This window comes from Drosophila elegans, unplaced genomic scaffold (assembly GCF_018152505.1).
Source record: "Drosophila elegans isolate 14027-0461.03 unplaced genomic scaffold, ASM1815250v1 contig_208, whole genome shotgun sequence".
In the NCBI taxonomy this organism is placed as follows: Eukaryota; Metazoa; Arthropoda; class Insecta; order Diptera; family Drosophilidae; genus Drosophila; species Drosophila elegans.
Window position 1 is genome coordinate 15708937 of NW_024545578.1, and position 22610 is coordinate 15731546.

The window sequence follows — 22610 nt, forward strand, 5'->3', positions numbered from 1 at the left end:
TGCTCTAGGAGTTATCTTATCACTTGCAGAAACTAGAACTTACACCACAGAGTTATAACTGCAAGGGGATTAAGAGCTTGCCTGCGAATTTAGGTCAATTTGTGCAAGAAACTCAACTAAAGACCATTTCAATTTTATGAAATCTAATGCACAGACTTTTTAATGAATATATATATATCTTACAAATCATTATATTAATAAAAGCCTTAATTTAAGGCCTAGTTTCATTTATTTCATTTAATTAAATTCAAAATAATGAAGACTTTAAGGAAGTCAATAAATAAAATGTCTTACTTATAAAAGAATAATTAATAATAAAATTAATAAGGATAATAATTTAACTATATTTATTTTTAAACTTTTTATTTTGTTAACATGTGCCCTTTCCACGCTTCTTTGTTAATAAACTGAATATTTACCTTTTGTGCAACGCGTTTTATCTTTTTATTACTTGTCCCTCAAACACTTGTTTTTAAATTATTTACCAAAGATCAACGGTAAGTGCAGACTGATAAACAAAGATATTTAACTTTGCTTTGAAAAAAAACAGTTTTTTTAATTCTAAAGTTTTTCAAGGCTGTCATTTCCTTAAAGATAAATTTTAAACACAAGTCAAAGGTTTATTAGTAACACAATTTAAAGTGATGTTACTAAAATAAGGTTTATTTGAAGGACATTTCCAGGTATTTCCAATCCATGTGGATCCTTTACTAAAGCAATAAATATATCTGTAGATAGAAATATTTAGAAATTAGGAGATCATCAGTTAATCCAAAAGCTCACCTAAGGCAGCTGGAATCATTGGGATATGGAAAGCGACCCGTGGAGGCTTTTGTGTTGCAAAAATCTACGATTACGGTTGTACTGTTGTAATACGAACAGGTGGCGCCTGTTCCATTTATCGGGGGTGCACAGTAGTTCTTGTTGTTGATATTACACACCTGCCCTGATGAACACGAGTACTCAACGCTTACTACACTCAACCCATCACAACGCGAAAAAGTGCTGGGACCTGTACAGGTAAAATTCAGTTTGCCAACACACTTATTGCAATCATTGCAGGAGAATAGAGTCGCATTAGAAGTGCACCGCTCCGCCGATCCAGTGCAGTTGGTATTGTTTGGACAAGTGTAGATGGGCCCCGTCGGAATATTGTCCGTGCAGTTTTGGTATTGGTTTGTGGACACGCAGGCTGCATTGCTCTCCGCCGAGCAGGCATTGCACTCGCCCTGGCTAAATCCCACCAGGATGGCCAAAAGAATTCCCAGACCGAGCAGCTGGCGCAGCATCTTCAAGAGTGACTGGGGCTTTCACTAAACCGCAGCCAGATATAGGTATCAGTCTTATCCAGAAAGCGAATTTAGATTAAGGTATTTGCACAGAAATATAAGTGGATGCATGCATTTTCAATTGCCATTTAATATACATAGTACATATTTTTTCCAGTTTTTTATATCTTATCTTAATAGTATTTAGAGCGAAACTGTAGTTTGTAAAATGTAGCTTTCGTTCTCGTTAACCTGTGTGACTTAAAAATTAAGTGCAAAAATTGGTATATTTAAAAAAATATTTTGAAAATTTTTTTTCTGAGAATAAATATATAATTAAATAAATTATATAATTTATAAATGTTTGAAAAACACTTGTTTAATAAAGCTTGATTTAAAATCGATGCATCGCGATGTTAGGTAATTTTTTTTGTGCAGACCGGAGCAACGAAAAATGTGTAGTCGCCGAAAAGTATGCAAAGCTTTTCGGCTCGACTGAAACGCCGGTAGCTTTATCTAAATTGGAGCACCTTTCAAGGTCCCGTCAGCCGAGGTCATTGCGGATTAAGAGCAATCTGCAAAATAGCTGCCAAAAACCAACAACGCTCTATTTAAGCCACCTGACTGCTGGCCACAGACATCAGTTGAAAAACAATTGCAGCCAAGAATGTCGCCCAACCGCCTTGGTTTGCCACTTAGCCTCGTGCTCCTGTTGGCCTTTCTGGTGTCCTCGACCCGCGGCACCTGCAACGTCTGCAACGTTGTCAACAACCTGACCTGCTACTCCCCCACCCAGATGCAGGCCTGCCAGGTGGGTGTCCAGTCCACGGCCACGCCCACCGCCTGCCCCAGCGGCTATGTCTGTGTGAGCGGATCGGGCGGGGTGCTCTGCCAGCCGCAGAATACGTCATCCGGCAGTCAGGCGGACTGCCAGTCGTGCAACCAGTGCGATGCGACCCAAACGTTTGCCTGCACCGGAACCCAGAGCTTCGCCCTCTGCCTGGGCACAAATACCGTCTAGGATTCGGTGGGGACCTGTGCCTCCGGCTATGTGTGCAACACCAATGAAACCCAGATATGCGGTCTGCCAGCCAGTGGGGTAAGTTTGTCCTTCCTTAAGTTTTGGTCTTCTTGAGCGGAAATGTGATGTCTCAAAAAGGAACAGGTGCAGGAGGAAGTTGGAGAGGAAATTAAACAATCAAGAAATTCTATTCTGTTAGGATTCATAACCACTGATGGGAGTACAAAAACACTTTGTATACTGTTTGCTTAAAGGAAAAGTGTGTTTAGTTATGTTCTTTCAAGATAATATTCTAGTTTATTAGACGCTTTTTGTGGTCTTATTGCATTTGACTTACTCATCTTTAAATAAATAACTTACCCAAAAGTAAACAAACATTTTAGCACAAAGAAAATGAAAGATTTTCATAAAATTCTATAGAAAACTTCCATTAAAATTATCAGAGTTAAATATAATTCAAAGTCATATAATTTAAATCTTCTTAAAATACAAACTTAAAATACAAACTAAATCATTACCCAAAACCTTTTAAGCTTAAGCTCTATTAGGCAAAACTTTTAGGCTTTCATAAATGGCAAAAGGAGAAAAAATCATTTAAGATTAATTTATGGATCACATGCATTTCCTTTTAGTTTTAAAAGCTTGCAATTTTGTTTTGCACGTGCTTTTCAATAAAAGACTTCATTTTCAGTGACAGAATAAAATATTTGTCTCTGCCACATAGTGAATAATAAATATGCACATCCGCCTAGGTGATGGCGACCTGTTCGTATGCTGCTGCCACAGCCATCAGAACGACGAGCCGCCCCACCAGCACCACCACAGCGGCACCACCTTCCACCAGTTCCGCATCCGCATACTGTGCGGCTGTTCAGTCGGAGGGAAGGTATGCGGTCGGATATAACGCGTATACGACCTGTCGACAGTATATCTACTGCACCTTGGTCAGCGGCAGTTGGATTGGTCAGACCTACACCTGTCCGGGCTCCCTGTTCTTCGACAGCTCCTCGGGAATGTGTGTGCCCGGCATGCCGTCCACCTGTTCCACCACGGCAACCACCACTTCCACGACGACGGCGGCACCCACGACCAGTAATCCCGGAGCATATTGCAAGAAGATGCAGTCGGCCGGCTCCTATCCCGTGGGCACGGTGGCCAGCACCACCTGTCGCCAGTACATCGAGTGCTTCCTCCTGGACGGAGCATGGAATGGCCACCTGTACACCTGTCCCGGCAGCTTGTACTACAACAGTGCCAGCAAAATGTGCGTGACCTCTTTGCCAGCCACTTGCTCCACCACAGTGGCAAGTCTGAGCCTAAACGGCGTGGATCTAAATTAATAAAGCATTCTCTAAGCGAAGAGTATTTGATGGTTTATTGGGTGCGTGAGTTCAGCCCTACAGACAGTAGCCCGGATTAGCGTAGTCGCATCTCTGAGTTTGGGAAACGAAGTACGAATCCGTCGGGCAGTTATATTCCGCCGAGCTGATAAGAACGTTATTCTTAAAGTAGCAACTAATGTAGCTGTAAAGATAAGTGGGTAAATAGCATGAATGATGTGGAAAATTCTACGCATTGTTATGCACGCACCGCTGGCAATAGGGATCCTCGGGTGAGACGGGAAAAAGTCCAGTGGCATTTCGCTGGGCGCACATCTGCGCCGGTGTCACAGGCGTGAGTTCAGTAGTGGTATTCACTGTAGAATCCGTGCTGCTACTTTCGGTGGTCACCGGGAACGCAGTGGTGGTGTCCACCAGTTCGTCATTTATGTCGCATGTGAGCGTTTGACCTTCGACCTCGGGCACACAAATCGCAGTGCTGGTGGCATCGCAAACCGTTCCCGGGGGGCAATACCCGAACTTTCCAGTGGGCCTGGTGGCTCCATAGCACATCTGAAAGATGCCACGACTCTGGCAAGCGAACAGATAGTTCCGATTGGCGCTGCACTGGCCACATTGCGAGGTATCGCCACAGCTCGGAGGACGTTGGCTGCTTTTCTGAACACAAATAGCCGTGAGATTTGTGCAGTCGAAGCCCTCCAGGCAATGGTACAACTGGTCACGGTGAGGGGTTCCATCTTAAACCCCATTAACATATATTAGTTATTATTCACATTTTCTTTGGATTATATTTTAAACTCACCTCCAAAACACAAGTAAAAGGAGGTGGAGTTGATGCAGGCCACTTTATTTGATTGACAGACATTGCAATCGGACACAGTTTGAGCAACCATAAAAGCCAGCAACACCTGTAAAATGAGTTAAATTAAATTTTCTTCTTAAATACCAAAAAAACTTTTACCACCACAAGTCCTTTGACTATATTTTCAATCCTGTATAACATTTTTAGGTTTCCGAACTGCTTCTGCTCACTGTCAAGGCTCTGAAGATACTAAAAGTTGGCTTATGATAACTACAATGTCTAGTCTCCAATGTTTATCTACTCTTTACTTTTCTCTGCTAATTGTTTTATTTGACTTGGCTTTCCACATGATCGCTGTTTTATGGGGTCTTATGATGAGAACGTTTCTAATGGTTATGATTGGTATGTGGTTGCGGACATTGAGCAGAAGTCGAATAACTCTTTTAATTACAAGGTTTTCAAAAGGTGGAACGACTTGCGCAAAGAAAGTTGTTAGTAATTGGTCAATGTTCTTTCAATTCTCTTTATTGCCATTATTCCGAACAAAAACTGTTTTGGCATATAAATATTTATACTAAGGTTATTGACCGCATTTAATACAAGACTTCAAATTGATCTTTTAAAACTACTTGTTTAAAGAGGTTTATGAACTTTACGTAAAGTTATTATATTATATCATCTGAGTGTGAGGTCATTAAGTGCATTTACCAGATACTATTTTATTATTGTCATATATTAGGAGTAAGGCCCCATAAAAGCAGATGCACTATTTGCATTTTGCGGTTATTAATAAAATCGCATGACAAATTTTGCATTTAGTCGGCTTAAAAATCTCAGAGCGTGCATAATGCAGTTCCTCAGAACTTTGGTAATTTAATATCCAAATCCTTAAAAATCGTTTTATTATCAAGTGGTTTTTTACAGTGCTTCAACGTGGCTATAACTTTCATGGTAGTTGCCGTTATCGGCGACTCAACATGCAATTTGTGCCAACAAAATCATGTGAAGTGCGTGAATGAGACCCACTTCAGTTTGTGCCTGGACAGCGTTTCACCGGACCAGGTGATGCAGTGTCCCGATGACCAGGTCTGCACCAGCTATGCCAAATTCTGCATGCCCAGGGGAGTGGTTCCACCTTCCTGTGGCTCGGATGCCGTCGTAAATTGTCCCTCCTGCGATGGATCATCCCTGTTTGTCTGCACCAGTCGAACCACCTTTCAGATGTGCGATGGGGATAAACTTTCCAGCCAAATCACAAAGTGCAAGGATAACACCTTTTGTGCCATAGGTCAAGGGCAATTTTGTGTGGATCGCTGCAAAGCAATGAATTCAGGTACTGGTCTTCAGTGCGATAGAGAGTCACCTTTGCAGGGATAAGTATTGAATCCATCTGTAAAACTATCAAGGGGAATAGTAATTTAATTGTTACAGAATATTTAATATTGTGAAAATTAATAAACCCCTCTGGACTTTAAAATATACTTTTAATTTTCTTTTTTGTTTATTATAAAATAAGCACACAACAAATATTTAGGATTAATTAGTGCAACCCGCATTAGCTGGTCTTACAGTTGCACAATTGAATATGTCTGCGTTAAAATAGGGCTTCTCTTTGGGACAATTATAGAGGATTCCTGCCCAGTTGTTTTTCTTATATACACAGTAGATATAGCTGGAAAAATCCGGAATAATTAATATTTCTTTCACGATCAATGAAAAGTTAAATACCTGGTGCAGACTGTATCGTTGGGTATGGGATAGCGACCCGTTGAGCTAATTCCTTGGCAATAGACGATTTCGTTGAAGACTGGAGTTGTAGCGGTGCCTTCGGTGCTGCTGCTGGCCTCCGTGACTGAGGAACTTTCTGAAGAAGGAGTTTCTGTGGAGCTTTCAGCAGAACTTCCGGTAGATGAATCACTGGTTGTCGTGGAAGCATCTGTTGAAGAACTTTCTGTGCTCGATTCCAAAGTGGAGCCTGTTGTTGGCGTATCAGAAGTTGTAGTAGTGCTATCATCTTTTGATTCCACAATCCGATCGCATATGTCATCATCGGTGGATTCGCAGCGGGTAACACATGGATTTCCGATGCCAGCTTTTGAGGCACTGCAAACGTAATCCTCGGCACAGGATATATCTTTGGCGGAAACCTCGCCATTGTTGCAAATCGCAAAGGTGGTCAGCGAAGTGCAGGCGAAGGTTGCCGATCCGGCGCATTGCCCGCATTTCGAGACATCACCACAGCCACGTTGGACATCCGTACCGTTGGCAAAGCAAATAACACTGTAGTCCGTGCAAATGGGAGTTTCGTCGGGACAGGTGTAGTTGACAGTCTGATCGCGAATACCTACAAAATTAGTAAGTCATAAGTTGGAAGATTCCCAAGAGAAAGTTAGGCCACCTTACCGTCAAAGCATATCTGGAATTCCCTTTCACCGATGCAGCTGTGCGAATCCACGCACCGACCACATGAGGCATTTACGGTGGCCGAGGCCAAAAGAGCCGCCAGCACTGCGATCAGCATGAACGCCTTCATTGTGAGTTTACGATTAAATCGGAAAGGAGGAACCACACAGCTTTATAAGCCCCGCACTGGGGTCATATCTTTATAGTGGTCCCGGGGCCATAACATTTATCTTTCAATGCCGAGCAGCGACCGTAAAGCTGTTCTTCCTAGTAAGGTAATCTTCGAGTAGCACGGGAGCGCTTCTTGGCAAATAGTGCCATATATTTTTAGAACTTTAGCATACCTAATCCTCAGTATAAAACTCTAACGCTATCTGCTGTTGCTCACTGTCTGTTTATTATAAAAGCCTGTACCTGATGGCTACTTCAGTTAGTCCGTTAGGAAGCATCAAAAAAGCAAAATGCAACAGTCCCAAATGCTGAGAAATCTGGTAAGCTTATGAGGGAATTTAGTAAGGGGAAAACCATAATAATAATTCCACTGTTCAGTGCCTTTTTGTGGCCTTTAGCTCTATGGCTGTGGTGGTCCTCGGATTGTGCAATAACTGCCAGGAAAACGGAGTGGCCTGCCTGAATGAAACACACTACAGGTTCTGCTCCCCCAATGTGGCTCCCAATCAGATCGCCCGTTGTGGCGATGGTCAGGTCTGCACCAGCCTGGGAATCATATGCATAGAAAAGGGCGCCTTTGAACCAGCCTGCTCGGAATCCGCTGCCGATGGATCCTGCGCCTCCTGCGATGGGTCCAGCATGTTCGTCTGCACCAGCCGCACCACCTTCCAGATGTGCGACGGGTCCACTCTAACCAGCCAGGTCACCAAGTGCAAGGACAACAAGATCTGCTCCATTAAATCTGGCAAATACTGCGTGGACCTTTGCGAAGCTGGCGGTTCCGTTGAGTGCGACAGAGAAGCTCCGCTTTAGAGTAAAGGAAATGAGTTTTAAACATTTGTACAAAATAAAAAAAAATACCTTTCAAATAAATAAATATAAATTTTTTATGTTTTTAATTAATAATGACATTTATTTGTTTCATTAAAAGGCGCAACTCGACTTTAACCCTATCAGCAGCGCACTGGTAATCAAACAAAAACTATTTTAAATCTAATATTTATCACATTAATTCAAATATTTTAATTCTTAAGCATGCAGTTAAATATGCACTGTTATTAAGATTTAATAATTAATATCAATATTATATATAAAATCTTTAATTAAATAGTCAAATATTTATTTTTATTATTCATTTTTTTGCTATCATTGTTATGATAATTGATCATTATTGTTAACTTAAGTGAGATTCATAGAAATTACAAAACACCAGACACATAAAGTTTTAGTTCTTTACGTATTGGTTTTCTTTTAATTATTGTTTGCATTCTATGATTTTTGTTTTAATTTAAAATGGTTTTAACATTTTTTGAATAGAACAGAATTGGGCTTACAAGATTTTTAATAAGTTTTCATTTGCAATTACTCTTCCAAGTATTACAAATTATTTCTTAAGAGCTATGGTATGAGCGTGGTAAACAGCTAATCAAATAGTTTTCTATATAATAGCCAAAGGTATTGTAAAAAAAACTAACAACATTTATTTCTTGGCTTTATTAATATCAGCATGATATTTTGATAAAATAACTTTTAGTTGTCCTTCATAGTCTTCTTTTATTGTTTGTAAATAAGTCAAAGTCCCAAATAAGTTTTCAAGAACTCGCGCCATATAAAACTTTTTATCACCCTTCAGCTAAAAGCTTATCATTGTTTTGGTCATCTCACGTTACCAGGGACAAAAGCAGTGCAAATTCCGTTGCGAAGGTCAGTTCTTTGGCCTCAGAATAAAAAAAAAATAAGTTTTGAAGTAAGCCAAAAAACCAAAAAAAATACCTTCATCAATTTTAAATACACCCTAATTGAATTAAGCAACTTAATTGACATTGACCCAATTTCGTCGGTGCTGCGTAATCAAATTAGATATGTGAAGCAATGACGTCAAAGTGGTGTAAAATTGTTATATACTGTAACATTTGTTTACGGTGCTGCAGATACCCAAATCAAATTGCTCAGCACTTTAATGCTTTGATTTTCGGTCTGCAGAGGAGTTGCTCCACATTTAATGGGCGCCCAGAGGTGTGGAAAAACAAATTCGCAACAGGAAACAAACAGTGAAAAGCGAGAGCACAGAGATGGGACCACTTCCCATCCAAACACAGCCAAAAAATCCAACAGGGCCCCCCGGCATTTCGCTGATTGTGGCGCATCTAATTGTTGTGACGATTGCGTTTTGTTATTGTAATTAATATTCAGCTAAACTCAGCTGGGGGCTTAGTAAAACTAAAAAGCGAAAAGCGTTGAACAAATTGCGGTCATTAAACTTTTTGCCACGCCGAGTGAAATAAATTGTCGCCCCCGCAAGCGCAGCCTTTCATAACAAAGTCACAAATCAACGCGAGCGGATCTGCCAACTGCCTACCGATCTCCCCAGTGGATTATTAACCATGTTGCCCATGCAACTGACTGTGGCTTTCAGCCTTTTGGTCCTGGCCACCTGTAAAGTGCACAAGCAAGTGCCGACAAATAGTTGGCGGGACATGCTTTTCGGCAGCAAATGGCTAACACCCGCTCCGCGTTGGCGAGAATCCAAGTGTGGGTCCTAAAACCTATTACCATCAATAGACAGAGTGTTTGAATTAAATTTTGTGTAACACCCAGCAGTTTTGCCCATTTTTGCCCTGGTTCCCATTGGTCCTGGCAGCTGTTCAGCGCCTTCGGGCGAACAGGGAAATTGCATTCCCAGCAAGGATTGTGTGCTGAGAAATGGCATTCCAGCTGGTCCCTGTGGCGGTGGCTATGGCGTGTGTTGCATCTGTAAGTTTTCACCTGACTGCGAGTCCCGGTAAAATGCATTTATTTATTTGTTTTGTTCAGTCCTTCAGACATGCGGCGGTATCATACGCGAGAACTCCACGTACTTTGTAAATCCAAATCATCCGGATGTCTACGACGGCACCGGAAGTTGCCAGGTGACGGTGCAAAAACTTCACCCGGATATATGCCAGTTGCGACTGGACTTGGATATGTTTTCAATAGCCCCTCCAGAAGCGGCCAATCATCTGTGCAATCAGGACCAGCTCTTGATATCGGGCGGCAGTCCCACACCCACAATTTGTGGCAGTTCAACCGGAGATCACAGTGAGTTCGCCAGAAGATTTGATCAAACTAATACAAATTGATTATTCAACGAAAAGTATGAAAAGCTTAATAGCTAAATTTAATTTTGCAAAGACCAGTTGTGTTATTTTTTAAGAGTGAAAGACAATTTATTGTGTTTCCGTAATTTTTCCATTTGTGGCAAATTTTTTTTTTTTAATTTATTTTTAATTTTTAAATTTCTAAGTGTTTTTTGAAATTCAATTTCACAGCTTGTTTAAATAATATACCAATCCATATCGGCTTAGTGGAGTGCATTGTTAGTCATCATCTTATGCTTATGACTTGACAAATATTATGTTTAATATATAAAAATCACCCCCAGACCGTGTGTACAAATACTAAACAAAAGCGGCTTACTTTTCAATGCCAACCTTGTGTTTTCGCAGTGTACATTGACGCGGGTCTGGGGCAGAGCAACCCGATTGTTCTGTCGGTGATCACCAGCGCAAGTTTTCCTCGTCTGTGGCGCATTCGCGTCACCCAAATCCACTGCGGCAGCATAAGTCGAGCGGATCAAGGCTGTTTGCAGTACTACACGGCCATTAGTGGAAGGGTGCGCAGCTTCAATTACAACACGTTGGCTGGAAGACAATTGTCCAACCAGGACTACAGCATCTGTATTCGTAACGAGCGAAACTTCTGCGGAATTCAGTACAACGCCTGTCCAGATCTGGAGAACAACAGATCGAGGGCGTTTACGCTGACTGGAAACTCGAACAATCCTGTGCCCACAATGGTGGGTGGTGGAGGATCTCAGGTGTCCACCACCAGTGGGTGTGTCAGCGATTGGCTTCTGATTGGCTGCATTAGATCGGCGGACAGGATTCCTCCTCTGCCCGGTTGTGAGGATCGCGTTTGTGGCGGAACTTTCAGCGCGGAGGCTGGGATGCTGGCCAAAACGGTGCAGTGTAAGTAAAATTATAAGGTATTATTTCAAATTCAAAGTTGTTCAATTATTTTGCAGAGATTTCTAGAAACTCTTGTATTCAAATTTAAAGGGGAAATCTAAGATCTTTATTATATTGTAACAAAATATAACAATTCCTAAAATTTTTTTAATTTAAAGTTGGAGTTTATAGTATTCATTTTTTATCACCTATTAATTGATTTCCTTGACTTGTTAATAATATCATCTATAATTTCCTTTATATCCTGACAGCCAGCGTTCGTCCATTTAGACTTTACTTCCACACGGATGGCGTAGAGGCTCCCAATGATATAGACAACCGGGGATTTTGCCTTGATTATGTTCAGCAGCCATGTACAAATGGTTTCTAGTGCTCATCCAAAAAGTATGCAATACTCTTTATTAAAACCCTTGACATGACCCATGCGAGAAAAATCGCTAGGAAATTGTGATTGGCGCTGCAGAAGTCGCACACAAAACGCGCATATTTTTTTATATGTAATAAATATGTATTTATTTATTGATTTTCGTAATTAAGTTAGACATAACTTGTAGATTTAAGTTAATTTAGAAAGCACAAATCGTGTCGTATTTTGGTACAAATTTTAATGATGTGGGTCGGGATATCGAAATTTCTTGTGATCGAAATTGTAACATTGAAATCGTTTTCAACTACTAATACAGGTTTTTTGAATTACGTTTAATTAATAATACTTAGCTGAAGCAAAAACAAAAAATTAAATAACAGAAAAACACGAGGAAAAACGCTTTTGTTTAAGGACATTTTCGTTGATGTTGTTGGTACTTATACAAGTATATCGTTGCAGTACTGATGATGCGCACGTTGTCGTATAAAAGGGATTTTCTGGGTTCGCTTGCTCGCCTGAGATCGCCAATTTCAGTCTGTGCGCGTAGTGCCCGACTTGTGACGTCACTGGGGATGGGATTATCTCGGATGTGATGCGGGTATCTACGTGATGCGGTAATCGCCTAATCCTAATAGGTTTGTATTAAGGCAGCCACGTGCTGTTTTTCCTCTTCGGTCAAACCGTTCTTCAGCGTGCGACGCACTGCAAAACATGAATCAAATGTGTTGTAATAAAAATCAAAAAGACTTACAACAATGATTTAGTTAGGCTGTCATTCTATGTTAAGTCTTTAGGTCATGCAGCATTTATTTTTGAAAATCCGTTAGGCCACATGCAAATGCAATTTATATATACAAATAGGTGTGTAGGCAAAAGCCGACCCATTTTTCCATGCAATAAAACCCGGATCTTTAACAAAATACAAAACAAGGCTGAAACAAGTATCAGCCAATTGGGGTTGAAACAAATTATTCGAAAACAAAAGGTGTAGAACTCAACACAAATCAATTCACTAACCAAAAAAGGTAAAACCTAAAAAACAGTTGGCTGTTCTTTTGGCAACGGTTACGGATACGGTTAACAGTAACGCTTTCTACGGCGATGGTGCTCTTTCAACTGTGAATCCTTCGCGCGTGCGGCTGCGCTTCACTTCGATAGTCAATATTTCAGATTGGTTGGGTTTGGTTTTATTGATTTTTTATTTGGTTTGTTGGATTGGTGCGTTAATGGTAATAGAACGAAATGGAAAGAAATTAAAACCCAATATAAAGGCAACAGATTCGTAAGCTGGCAAAACTAGGGGGAAAAAAGCTGCGAAATGGGGAATATATTGTAAATAGGGGAACAACTGCAGGGCTTCGTGTGAATTTGGAATTTTGTGTGTGGTAAATACATATTTATAAAATTATATAGTTTTTTTTTGGAATTGTTGCTGCTGGTGTAGTGTGTTTCTGGTTTTGAAGTATCCAGCTAGAGGTTATACACATAGCGCGCTGTGTGTGATTCGAAAAGATATAGACCAGCACCTTTTCATTAAAAAACGTATTCTCACTGTCAGAGTTTTTGGACGTGGATCTGGAATGGATTGACTTGTGGGAGCGGTCAACTTACATGATTTGCGATCCGCGTGACGCGTCCGTTTCCGTTCCCTTGGAGTTGTCCGGGTTCCGGGTGCCTTTGTGGCGGTTTTCACAAGAGATTCCAATATCTCATCGTCACCGTCGGTGAACTGCTCCTCACTCTGGCGGGTGATCGGCGAACGGAGCTGCTCCGCCCGCCTTCTCCGCCAGGTGAGCGTTCCATCAGCCTGATCTGCACTAGATGTGTCTAGCAATTTTCTGTAACACAAAAAGTTTTAATCTTTAGATCACATTAAATCTTTTTGTAAATGTAAAAATCTATAAAACCCTTTCCTCTGATAAAGCAATAAGCCGTTGAGAAATGTTAGTCTCACTTTAAAAAAGCTTATCATATTATATTTCCGGAAATTCGGGTCATTTGAATAGCGATAAGCAGGTGATTTGGTTTGACTTATCGTTTCAATATGATGTACTTAAGTCATGTTAATATTGGTGACTAGATTATAAAATATCTTTGGAAATGGAATGATAAGAATTTATGATGTAATGCCCTCAATACTCACTTCAGTTCGTCGTCGGCCACGTCATCTTTGGTCTTGAACTTGGCCATGTCGATGATCAGCTTGCCGCGCGTCTTGTTCCTCTCGCGGTGGTTGGCCTTCTTCTCCAGCTGCTGCTGCACTCGCTCCCTGGTGGTGCGGTACTCCAGTGCGAATTCGGACAGTGTCCGGCAGAACTCGTTGGGCCGCGACTCCGCCACACTGTGCTGCGGCATGCCCAGCCAGAGGAGGAACTTGCGGTAGCGGTTCATCACCCGCCGGTGGACGATTTGCAGGATGATGATGCGCTCCGCACAGTCGGCCAGGAAGTCCACCAACTTTTGCTTCAGCGGCGGCGGACAGTCGTGTTTGGCAATCAGTTTCAGACGATCCCAGCACGCCTTGCATTCCGCCTCCAGTTGGTTGAGATTGTGGGCCAAGTCTGTGAAGTCCGCCTTGGAGGCTCGCGTGATGGGTCCAATCTCCGAGTAGAGATCGCTGGTGTCGCTGCTCGACTCCATGACCATGTGGCAAAGGTGGTGCAGCAGCGAGTGCTTGTGCACTGTGTCCTTCACCTCCGGCACCTTGGCCAGGTACTCGATCTGGAATCCCTTGACCGGAGCTCCGTTCAGGAAGATGCCCACGGAGAGCAGCGTGGAGAGGATGCTGCGGAAGGTGCGGTTCTGACGCAGGATCTCAATGCCTTGCTTGAGATCCATCAGGGGTTCCGCAATCTCTTTCTGTGGTTGGGTAATATAAGAAAATTTAAATTTAGTTTAGTTAAGTAAAATACAACATTTACCTTCAGCTATTTATGTCTGAAAAAACTGTATGGAAATCTAAGCATCCTTACGATAATAGCAATAATCCATTGCTTCAAAACAATTTCTAGAAATCATAGCGTTCTTAACAGAGCAAATTATAGCAATAGTACCTAACTCAAAAGACAATTCAAGAGGTTTTAAAATATAAACAAGTATTCAAACATGAAAATTCTTTTTGGGATTGTATTTTGAATCTTATTTTAAAATGTAAGACTTGGAAACCTGGCTTCGAACCTACTGTTAAAGCACCATTTTTTAAATAACTTTGTAAATATATATTTCTACACCTTTAAATCAAGTTCCTTGATATCCAAAGAAAACTTACCTCGCTGTTGTCAAAGTCCAGGCGGAAGGCCCACAGTTTGAGGCGGGCCTCCAGCTCCGAAATGGAGGCCAGGGTCAGCAGGAACTGCTCGGCACTGCCCAGGGGCAGCTCGGGATTGGACAGCTGCGCCTCCTGAATCTTGCCCCGCTCCTCGTCGGTGGGCAGCATGTTGAGCAGCTTGTCGATGCCCTCGCGCGTGACCACAGTGGCGTCCATCTTGAGGATGGCTGTTTTGATGGCCCGCGGAGGAGGGAGCTTGGTGATCGCTATGTTGATGGCATTGGAGCGCTTGTGGTCGAGCACGATGATCTCTTTGCTCTTGTTCAGCTCTTGTTGTTTCTGCAAGGTCAGCGAAATGGGGTTAATACCATTCGATCAGTGTGTTCGACCGGTCAGATATAAAATAAACACAGTGGTGCAAAGATTAAACGAGAGTGTAGAGTGCAAAGTGCAAAGTTGGATAGGAGTTTCTGTGCTGTTCTGTTCGTTTCTTCGAGTGTACGTGGGTGTGAGAGAGTGTGCAAGAAATAGTGATATTAACCAACACCAAAACACAAAACAATATGGACAGATCGTGAGTTATATGGTGAGATATATATAGAGAGAGAGAGAGACAGAAAGACAAACAAATTTAATAACATTTTGATTGGCACTCACCTCCTAGAGACATGGGAAACATTTGAATATTTGAGAATTATTTGCATTTTGGTTTTGAGTTTAGCACAACATTTATGTAGATTTATCCGCAAACAGACCGTTCGACATTTATAGTATGTATTAAGAATTATACAAGATATCCATAAATATAGGGGAAAGAAGAATACAAAAATCATTCGCATTTTGTTAACGCAACATACACTTAAAGGAGAGTCTATGGCTAATTTAATCACACTTATCGTAGATTCGTTAAATTTCGAAAACCTCTGACCAATTGGGAATTATAACAGCTAGAATGTTACCAAACGCACCTTGGTCATCAAGTCTTTGGCCCGGGACTCAAAGAGATGCTCGAGCTTCTGGGTGTCCACATTGGCATCGGGCAACTCATCCCAAATGGTCTTGCCCACCACCTGTGGTATCATGTCCTCGCGCACTTCCTTCCAGAAGAGCTTGACCTGTAAGTATAAATAAAAGCCATTAGTTCTCATTTCTTATAAAATTGGTAATTGCTGCTCAATTACCGTCTTCTTGTTCTTTTTGATGGTGTTATTCCCGTTGACCAGCTCCCCATTTATAGATCCGTTCAGCGAGTTGACGCTGTTGGTGAGACTGCCGCCATATCCGAACATGGGCGGCGGTGCCAGGCTGGGCGGCATCATGGGTGGTGGGGCAATGGCTCCGCCCAGGGGCGGTGGCGGAGGGGGTATACCGGCGCCCAGACTACGAGGAGCCAGCACATCCTTCTCGTCATCATCCCTCAGATCCGTGAAGTCCAGGTCGCAGAGATTCAGGGGCCTCGTCCTGTTCCTAACCAGCTCCTCCCAGTGAAGTTCGTTCTCCGACTTCTTGGGCTCAGACTTCTTCAGGTCCTGGTCCACACTCGAAGACCTAAATGGTAAAACATATTATATCATCGGACTAAACTTTCTTTCTTTCCCCCAAATAATTTCAGTTATCATGTTAAGAAGTCTCATAAATGATTAGTCTGACCTTATCTGCGACAGACGCACTATATACTCTAAAGGCGATAAGAAATGAGAAATCAGGCGATGAGGGGCGGGACATACAAGTTTCTAGAGATCCGAGAAACCCGATGACGAACAATGATAGGACCATGATTTTTTGGCACTGCTCAGATCGTGCGAAAACCTGGACTCTTACGAAACTGCCACATAAATCTAATCTAGCTACATTTGCACAATGGACTCTTCGCATTATCGGCTTGCATTGGCAACCGTTATCGATTGCTATATACCGATAAGCGTTAGTTGTTAACCATAATTCTTCGATTTCCGGGCGGTATAAAGGTGGTGCACTGAGCGGGACAAGACACATTTGTCAGGCATAACTCAAGCAACATGGCCGATGTAAGTTGACGATCGTCAGGATCTGGATATGGGAATCGCTAATTCTGTTTGTGCCCCCGCAGTTCAACGCTATCCTGGAGAAGACCAAGGCCTTCAGCCAGAAGCCCCCAACGGAGGTCTTCCTGGAGTTCTACGGCCTGTACAAGCAGATCCATGAGGGCGACATCACCATCGAGAAGCCCGCCGATGCCGAGGGCGCTGCCAAGTACGATGCCTGGCTGAGCCGCAAGGGAGTGTCCGTCGACGACGCTAAGGCCGCCTACATCGCCCTGTACGAGAAGTACAACCCCATCTACGGATAAGCCATAGTTTACGACTCTGTCCGACACCCCAATAAATCTTGACCACCTGTGAACTAATTGATTGTCTGTTTGATTTAAACTTTGAGTTGTTCGGCTTGAGATTAGCGTCATAGAGCCCTGGCACACTTGCCATCGGATGACCAGCAAGCGTGGCACTGCTAATCGCTGCTGGCTTAGCTCAAATACTTATCTTCCACTGGTGGCGCCATATATTCTCGTAAATCCTGGCCATAAACCATGTAAAGACAGAAGGAAACCCTATCTAATCTAGTTAAGATTGCCCAGCGTAAGTAGAAAGCGGGAAAAAGGCACATTGTATTGAAGTGCCATCAATTCAGCTTCATTTAAGGAAATGTAAATAATTTCGATTAGTACCTTAACTTTGTGCCAAAATTGATTAGGTTATTTATATGAAAATGTCAAACAACTAACATCAATAATTTTTCTGTCGAAAAAACCAACTGGTATTCAATTTAAAGCATGGCCTTTTCTCTAAATATTCCCTGAGTAAAATTTCTATAAGAAAGTGAATAATAATTAAATAGATTAGCTAGGGTATGAACTTTTAGTTCCCCATTCGCCCAATGATAGTATTCCACACTGAGCGAACGTAATCTTAATCTTCCAATCCGGATCACTTACCTGGATATCTCTCCTTTGCTCTTGCTCTTGGCCAGACCCTCTTTGGCTTTCGAAATGAGGCCGGACATGTCGCCGACGAGGGCTCGATTGGCGGATTCCTGGGTGGGACTCATGGGCAGGTTGCTCAGCTTCTGGGTGAGGTCCTTGACGGTGTGGTCCCGCTTCAGCTGCTGCAGCAGCTGCTTGTCCTCGTGCTCCATATCTGCGATATTAACAAAAAGTTAACACAATTCATATGATTTTCAGCTCTCGAAAGTATGCAGCGGCAGGTGCGCAATGCAATGTGGGTGTTTTTTTGGCGGCGCTTGCGAGTATGCAACACACAGGTGAGTGAGAAGGGGTGAGTGAGAAGGGGCTAGGGTTGAGACCCACCTGAAGGATCCACAGGACGCGGCAGCAGATCTGGGTTAGTACTGGTTAGGGTTCGAGCTGCGGGCGGGCTGCTGTAGATGGGGGCGTGCCACCAGCCAGGGGGCGGTGGTGGTGGCGGAGGCGGTGGAGGTGGCGGTGGGTGGGCCGCCACGGGCTTCCTAACCGGACTCAGTGGCTCCGGCTCGGGCAGGACATCACACTTAACGGGGGTGGAGCTCAGCGGAGCGGGAGCAAAGTCAAATCCCGAGGCATTCAGCGTTTTCTTGGGACTCAACAGCACTTCCGGTGCGGGCTGCATGGGCTGATGGATCTGGTGTTTGGGCGACTGACTGTAGTAGTTGTTCAGCCGATTCGCCTCGTTCTCGTACTTCTTGTAGGCACTATCGGTTTGCTGGATGTTCTTCATAATGCCACTGATCACAGTTGAATTGCGCTCCCGAAACAGATTCTTCTTCGTCAGGAACTCGCTCTGGTTGTTATTGCTCGCCTTGTCGAAGCTGTTGTTTATGATGGAGATGCTGTGGCTGCCGGTCAGCAATTGCTTGCTGGGACTCATCAGCAGCAGGCTGTTGTTCGGCGTGTCATTGCAGCTGAGACTGCTCACATTGTTGTTACTGAGGCTGCCGATTCCGTTGAGGTTGTTGCACGGCGGCTCCTCGTGTTGCAAAGACTCGGGCGGACTGTCGCCGACTTGGATGGTGGCGGGTATGGCAGTTACTATTTGGCCTTTTTTATATTTGGCATGGATGGTGTTTTTGATTTGTTTTGTTTTGGTTTTGTGGTTAGCATGATCAGCGGGTGAACAGCGGGACAATAATACACACAGTGATTAGCGTTTGTGGTGGGAGAGAGAATCACAAGTTAGTTAGTCGCCCAAGTCAAAAGCAGCTTGTATAAACTATTCCTTTTGATTCAATTCGAAACTTACCCAGACCTTCGCGCTGCTCTAGAGCAGCAAATATGCCATTGGCCGCCGCCTCTTGTTGCTCCTTCAGGAAGCTCTTGTGCCGCTCCGCCCGCTCTCGTCTCCTGCGAAGTCCTGGAGTTACGCCTGCTCCATCGCGAGCTAATGGGATTAATGGAGAAGTTCATATAATAAATTAACTGTCCCCATATCGTTACATTAGCTGCGGTCATAAATATTTGAGTTTTTTAGCTTATGAAAATAACTTTCTAAACTACAATAGTTTAAAAGAAACTGATAAATCTATTTTTATATTTTTTGAAGTTTTTACTATTGGTTCATATACAAAATTCCAATTTATCATAGATATAACATTTCAAAATATTTTAAAATAATATTGATACAACAATTTCTATTTGTTTCTAATTTAAAGAATAGGTCAGATATTAAAAATATTTTTATTCCAACACAAAGTCCAGATAACCAAGGATTTATTTAACGATTATTTACTACATTATTTTAAAAAATTAAAACTAAAGTATTCCCATGCCTCGAAGGTATGTATTTAAGCACTTTACTTTGTCCCACTACTATTATTATGACCGCAGCTGTATATGTTTTATATTTTTATAGCCATTACTTGTGTAGTAATATTATATTTGTGGTTAGTTTCTTATTCCAGAACTTACGTTTCTTTTCATTAAACAGTCCCCCGCTGAATTCCGTGGAGTTGGTGGATCCGGAACTATCCTCATCCAAGGTGCCCTGGGTGGGCGTCATCCGAAGGACTGTGGTGGGCAGGACCTTGGTCAAGGGGGCGGGGCTATTGTCAGTGCTGTGACGTCGAGACTTGCGCCTTTCGGTGGTGTTTGTCCCCGGACGATAACGCTGCGTTTTACGCATTGAATTCTGCGGCAAACGCTGTCCGTCCGACTCACCATCCTCAAATCTGAGTAATAAAATATTGATGTTATCTGAGCTCATTAGATATCCCCAAAATAAGTAGTAAACTCACTTCAGCACAGCCTCGTACAGTTGCAGCTGATCCAGGAGATCCAAGTCAGTGCCCGGCTTGGACATATATCGCTGGATCACGGTTTCCATGCCCTGTTGCTCCAGAAGATCGCTCTCGTCATAGAAACTATCCTGATCGTTCAGGCCCGCTAGTGTTTTGTTGATCAGCGAAGTGGCGTAGATTACCAACTCGGCATCGGCATTGTCATAGTCCTTAAGCAGTCTGAGAAGAGTATGTTTAAATTAGTACAATTCTAAGAATATCTTTTATATATTTGAATAGCTATCTTCAACTATCCAAAAGGAGACATACCTCATTATATTCGACCAGGGCAGAGTGCCCTGGGAGCCGTCCACCGCGTGAATGGCACTGACCAGCGCATAGCAGTTGGTCTCGGCGTACTCCACGAAGACCAGCAACAACTTGAGGGCGGTCTTCACCACGGATCGGTAATTGGAGGCAATCAGCGAGTAGAGCCACTGCATCGTCGGCTCATGCTTCATCACGCCGTTCATGCCGTCCACATAGAGCATGACCTGCCAAAGCCGCATCGAATGACATAATTAGCCAAGCTTCCCATGGGCGCTCACTGCAATCTGTGCTACTCACCTGACCGAGGGCCCGCAGAATGTAATTCTGATAGTTTTGATCCGCACAATTGCCCACGCGCACCAGGCAATTGAGGCCGCCGAGGGCCACGAAGGCGTGCACCAGATCCTTATCCTCCTGGAACACCTGCTTCAGCGAGAAGAGAGCGCGCCGCAGGTCGCTGCCCTCCGCGGATAGGAGTTTCTCTGCAAAAAGTCAAAGTCAGTCGGTTGCACGAGGCGTATGCGCAATAAGCTTTTCATTCCGCTTACCAATTATAGCGTGCACGCGCACATTCAGCTGCGTTCGCACCACCAGAGAGTTCTTGCGGCTGTGGGTCAAAAATAAAAATTAATTTTCAATACTATTTCTCCGGCAGCTTTGTTCCCATTCCCATGCAGTGTAAAAATTAAACAACTTTGTTCAAACACTTTCACTCGTAGATTGGTTTACAAATTTGCTGCTAGCGAAATGGCTGTGAGCAAATATAGTCTAAAATGTTTAAACTTTAAAATTGTATTGTTTGAAATGATCATTTTTATATTAAATTGATATTTTTGGTTCATATCCAAAATGCTATCACTGCATAAAAAATATTAAATACATTTTTAAAACTATTAGACAAAAAAGTATGTTCACTGGAAGAACATATAGTTTTTAAATTGCAATTAAGTTTAACTTAGTACTAAGATATTTTTCTTTCTTTTCACACTTTTTCAAAATTTAAGCTAATAAACCTCACACTACGAACCAGTTTTCCCCATGTGGAGCGTCAAAACACAATGGGGGGCTGGCTGGCACCTCCAGCAACTCTCGACTCCTGCCCAAGTCCAAGCCCAGTTCATTGACCAGTTAAGAACATTGATTACCCGCTGGTGCTCGCTTCGCTTCACCCCGGCCCCAGCTGGTCATAATAAAAGTAATAACAAACGACGCAGATAATTGAAAACGGACTATGGGGCGGCAGGCAGTCCGACACCGGGCTCACAAGCTATATCTATATAGACATACAGTATAGGCGAGAGTGCGCAACAAAGGTGAGTGTCTGAGCCGCGAATGTCCAAGACACACCTGTGCGTGTGCAAAGTGTGTCTTCTTTTCTGCAGATTGACGGGCACCTTTTGCGGAATTTTGATGCGAATTGAAGCGCATGATTTGCATGCGAGCTCGCGCTGCCATGACTAATGCGATAAGCATGATTAGTGGCCATCGGACTGAGCGGAGCTGCTATTCTGACCATGGCAATGGCCAGAAGAAGAGCAATCCACTGCCATTGGCGCCACAACACTCGTAAATGGCGTGGAGACGAGCTGCGCCGCAAAGTGGCGGCAATTTGCGCAGACGCGGCGACATTTACGTTATAATTTCAAAGACTGCAGATACTCGCACAGCTTAGAAGCGGTTGCTCCGCCCCGAAATGACTGATGATCATGGATGCGGCGCTGTAGTGAAAGTCAGAAATAGACCAGGAATCCATCCATCCATTCCGCCGGCCCAGGGTTAAGCAACTCCAGAACATTGACTTTGAACTCGGTACGGTTATGACCATACCATACCACTGCTGTTGCCAACATCTTCATAGGCGACTGCTGCTGCTCTTACTTTGACACTTGTGCCCCGTCGCGTACATCATTTTTCTTTCGTGCCCCAAGTTTTGTGGAGCTGTCTTAGCGCCTGCCTATGCCATGACATCACGTTCTCCGGACTGGCCGAGAAAATAAAGGAGAAAAACTAAGAAGTGAGAAAACAAGAACTTGATAAGACTAAGAAATACCTCTAAAGGGCTAAAATAGTTTCACAAAACTTCTACACATTATTAAAATCAAATGATGGTATTTAGAATTTCGTTTTAAACTTTATTTTTTATCATTTAAACATATTTTCTTTTTGCTATAATGTTTTTCGGTTTTCTTGAAAAATGTATAAATAAATCTATTAAATTAAGTGCAGAGTGCTAAATACCACTGATTTTTAATCGTTTTTTATATCTCAAATTTTACAAGCCTAAGAATATACTTTCCTTTAACATACAACTTCCATTAGACCCGAAAACCACTGCCTTTTAAGGGGTACTTAAATATACTTATGCATAAAGTACATTTATGCCAGATAT

General features: G+C 42.8%; 9 protein-coding genes across 16 annotated transcripts in view; 5 read left to right on the plus strand and 4 right to left on the minus strand.

Annotated features, from left to right (window-relative positions):
• Nucleotides 1-534: 534 nt before the first annotated feature.
• On the minus strand, nt 535-1289 carry LOC108150143. The gene is made up of 2 exons (XM_017278112.2): nt 784-1289; nt 535-728 (listed from the first exon to the last, which is right to left on the minus strand). Exons 1-2 carry the CDS (start codon nt 1287-1289, stop codon nt 602-604), a joined length of 633 nt encoding a protein of 210 aa, XP_017133601.1. The 3' UTR covers nt 535-601.
• A 637-nt stretch (nt 1290-1926) lies between these two features.
• Nucleotides 1927-3629, plus strand: LOC108150180 (spore coat protein SP96). The gene is given in 2 exon segments (XM_017278170.1): nt 1927-2367; nt 3042-3629. Coding segments are annotated over 2 exon segments (1020 nt in total). The 5' UTR covers nt 1927-1935.
• Nucleotides 3613-4676, minus strand: LOC108150166. Of its 2 annotated transcripts, none has more exons than XM_017278136.2 (4): nt 4591-4676; nt 4432-4537; nt 3880-4366; nt 3613-3813 (listed from the first exon to the last, which is right to left on the minus strand). In XM_017278136.2, exons 1-4 carry the CDS (start codon nt 4630-4632, stop codon nt 3687-3689), a joined length of 762 nt encoding a protein of 253 aa, XP_017133625.1. In that variant the 5' UTR covers nt 4633-4676; the 3' UTR covers nt 3613-3686. The 2 variants fall into 2 exon arrangements, with proteins under 2 accessions (XP_017133625.1, XP_017133626.1); XM_017278137.2 differs by having other exon boundaries at nt 4594-4657.
• Nucleotides 4677-5255: 579 nt separating this feature from the next.
• Nucleotides 5256-5912, plus strand: LOC108150378. The gene is made up of 2 exons (XM_017278517.1): nt 5256-5299; nt 5356-5912. Exons 1-2 carry the CDS (start codon nt 5279-5281, stop codon nt 5806-5808), a joined length of 474 nt encoding a protein of 157 aa, XP_017134006.1. The 5' UTR covers nt 5256-5278; the 3' UTR covers nt 5809-5912.
• LOC108150376 (covalently-linked cell wall protein 14) lies at nt 5897-6991 on the minus strand. Its single transcript, XM_017278516.1, has 3 exons — nt 6835-6991; nt 6160-6775; nt 5897-6103 (listed from the first exon to the last, which is right to left on the minus strand). Exons 1-3 carry the CDS (start codon nt 6962-6964, stop codon nt 5968-5970), a joined length of 882 nt encoding a protein of 293 aa, XP_017134005.1. The 5' UTR covers nt 6965-6991; the 3' UTR covers nt 5897-5967.
• A 240-nt stretch (nt 6992-7231) lies between these two features.
• LOC108150138 lies at nt 7232-7904 on the plus strand. Its single transcript, XM_017278106.2, has 2 exons — nt 7232-7325; nt 7384-7904. Exons 1-2 carry the CDS (start codon nt 7296-7298, stop codon nt 7816-7818), a joined length of 465 nt encoding a protein of 154 aa, XP_017133595.1. The 5' UTR covers nt 7232-7295; the 3' UTR covers nt 7819-7904.
• A 1440-nt stretch (nt 7905-9344) lies between these two features.
• LOC108150252 lies at nt 9345-11715 on the plus strand. Its single transcript, XM_017278317.2, has 5 exons — nt 9345-9537; nt 9607-9759; nt 9820-10083; nt 10491-11012; nt 11264-11715. The coding sequence occupies exons 1-5, from the start codon at nt 9390-9392 to the stop codon at nt 11380-11382; spliced, it is 1206 nt and encodes a 401-aa protein (XP_017133806.1). The 5' UTR covers nt 9345-9389; the 3' UTR covers nt 11383-11715.
• Nucleotides 11601-22610, minus strand: part of LOC108150250 (FH1/FH2 domain-containing protein 3) — a 42721-nt gene continuing 31711 nt past the window's right edge. For 2 of the 7 annotated variants that reach the window (XR_005977233.1, XR_005977234.1), the window contains 15 exons: nt 20770-20828; nt 20519-20703; nt 20222-20445; nt 19910-20131; nt 19584-19843; nt 18919-19056; nt 17991-18716; nt 17619-17820; nt 15829-16195; nt 15616-15762; nt 14648-14986; nt 13523-14238; nt 12991-13217; nt 12397-12528; nt 11601-12081 (listed from right to left, as the gene is read on the minus strand). Coding sequence is in view for 5 of the 7 variants with exons in the window: in XM_041708268.1 (XP_041564202.1) it covers nt 12008-12081; nt 12991-13217; nt 13523-14238; nt 14648-14986; nt 15616-15762; nt 15829-16195; nt 17619-17820; nt 17991-18716; nt 18919-19056; nt 19584-19843; nt 19910-20131; nt 20222-20445; nt 20519-20703; nt 20770-20828 (3886 nt within the window). In the remaining 2 variants the exon portion in view is untranslated. Of the gene's footprint in view, nt 12082-12396; nt 12529-12990; nt 13218-13522; nt 14239-14647; nt 14989-15614; nt 15763-15828; nt 16196-17618; nt 17821-17990; nt 18717-18918; nt 19057-19583; nt 19844-19909; nt 20132-20221; nt 20446-20518; nt 20704-20769; nt 20829-22610 lie in introns of all 7 variants that reach the window. The other 5 variants (XM_041708268.1, XM_041708271.1, XM_041708269.1 and 2 more) reach the window with 4 other exon arrangements.
• On the plus strand, nt 16551-17033 carry LOC108150253 (acyl-CoA-binding protein). The gene is made up of 2 exons (XM_017278319.1): nt 16551-16674; nt 16737-17033. The coding sequence occupies exons 1-2, from the start codon at nt 16666-16668 to the stop codon at nt 16974-16976; spliced, it is 249 nt and encodes an 82-aa protein (XP_017133808.1). The 5' UTR covers nt 16551-16665; the 3' UTR covers nt 16977-17033.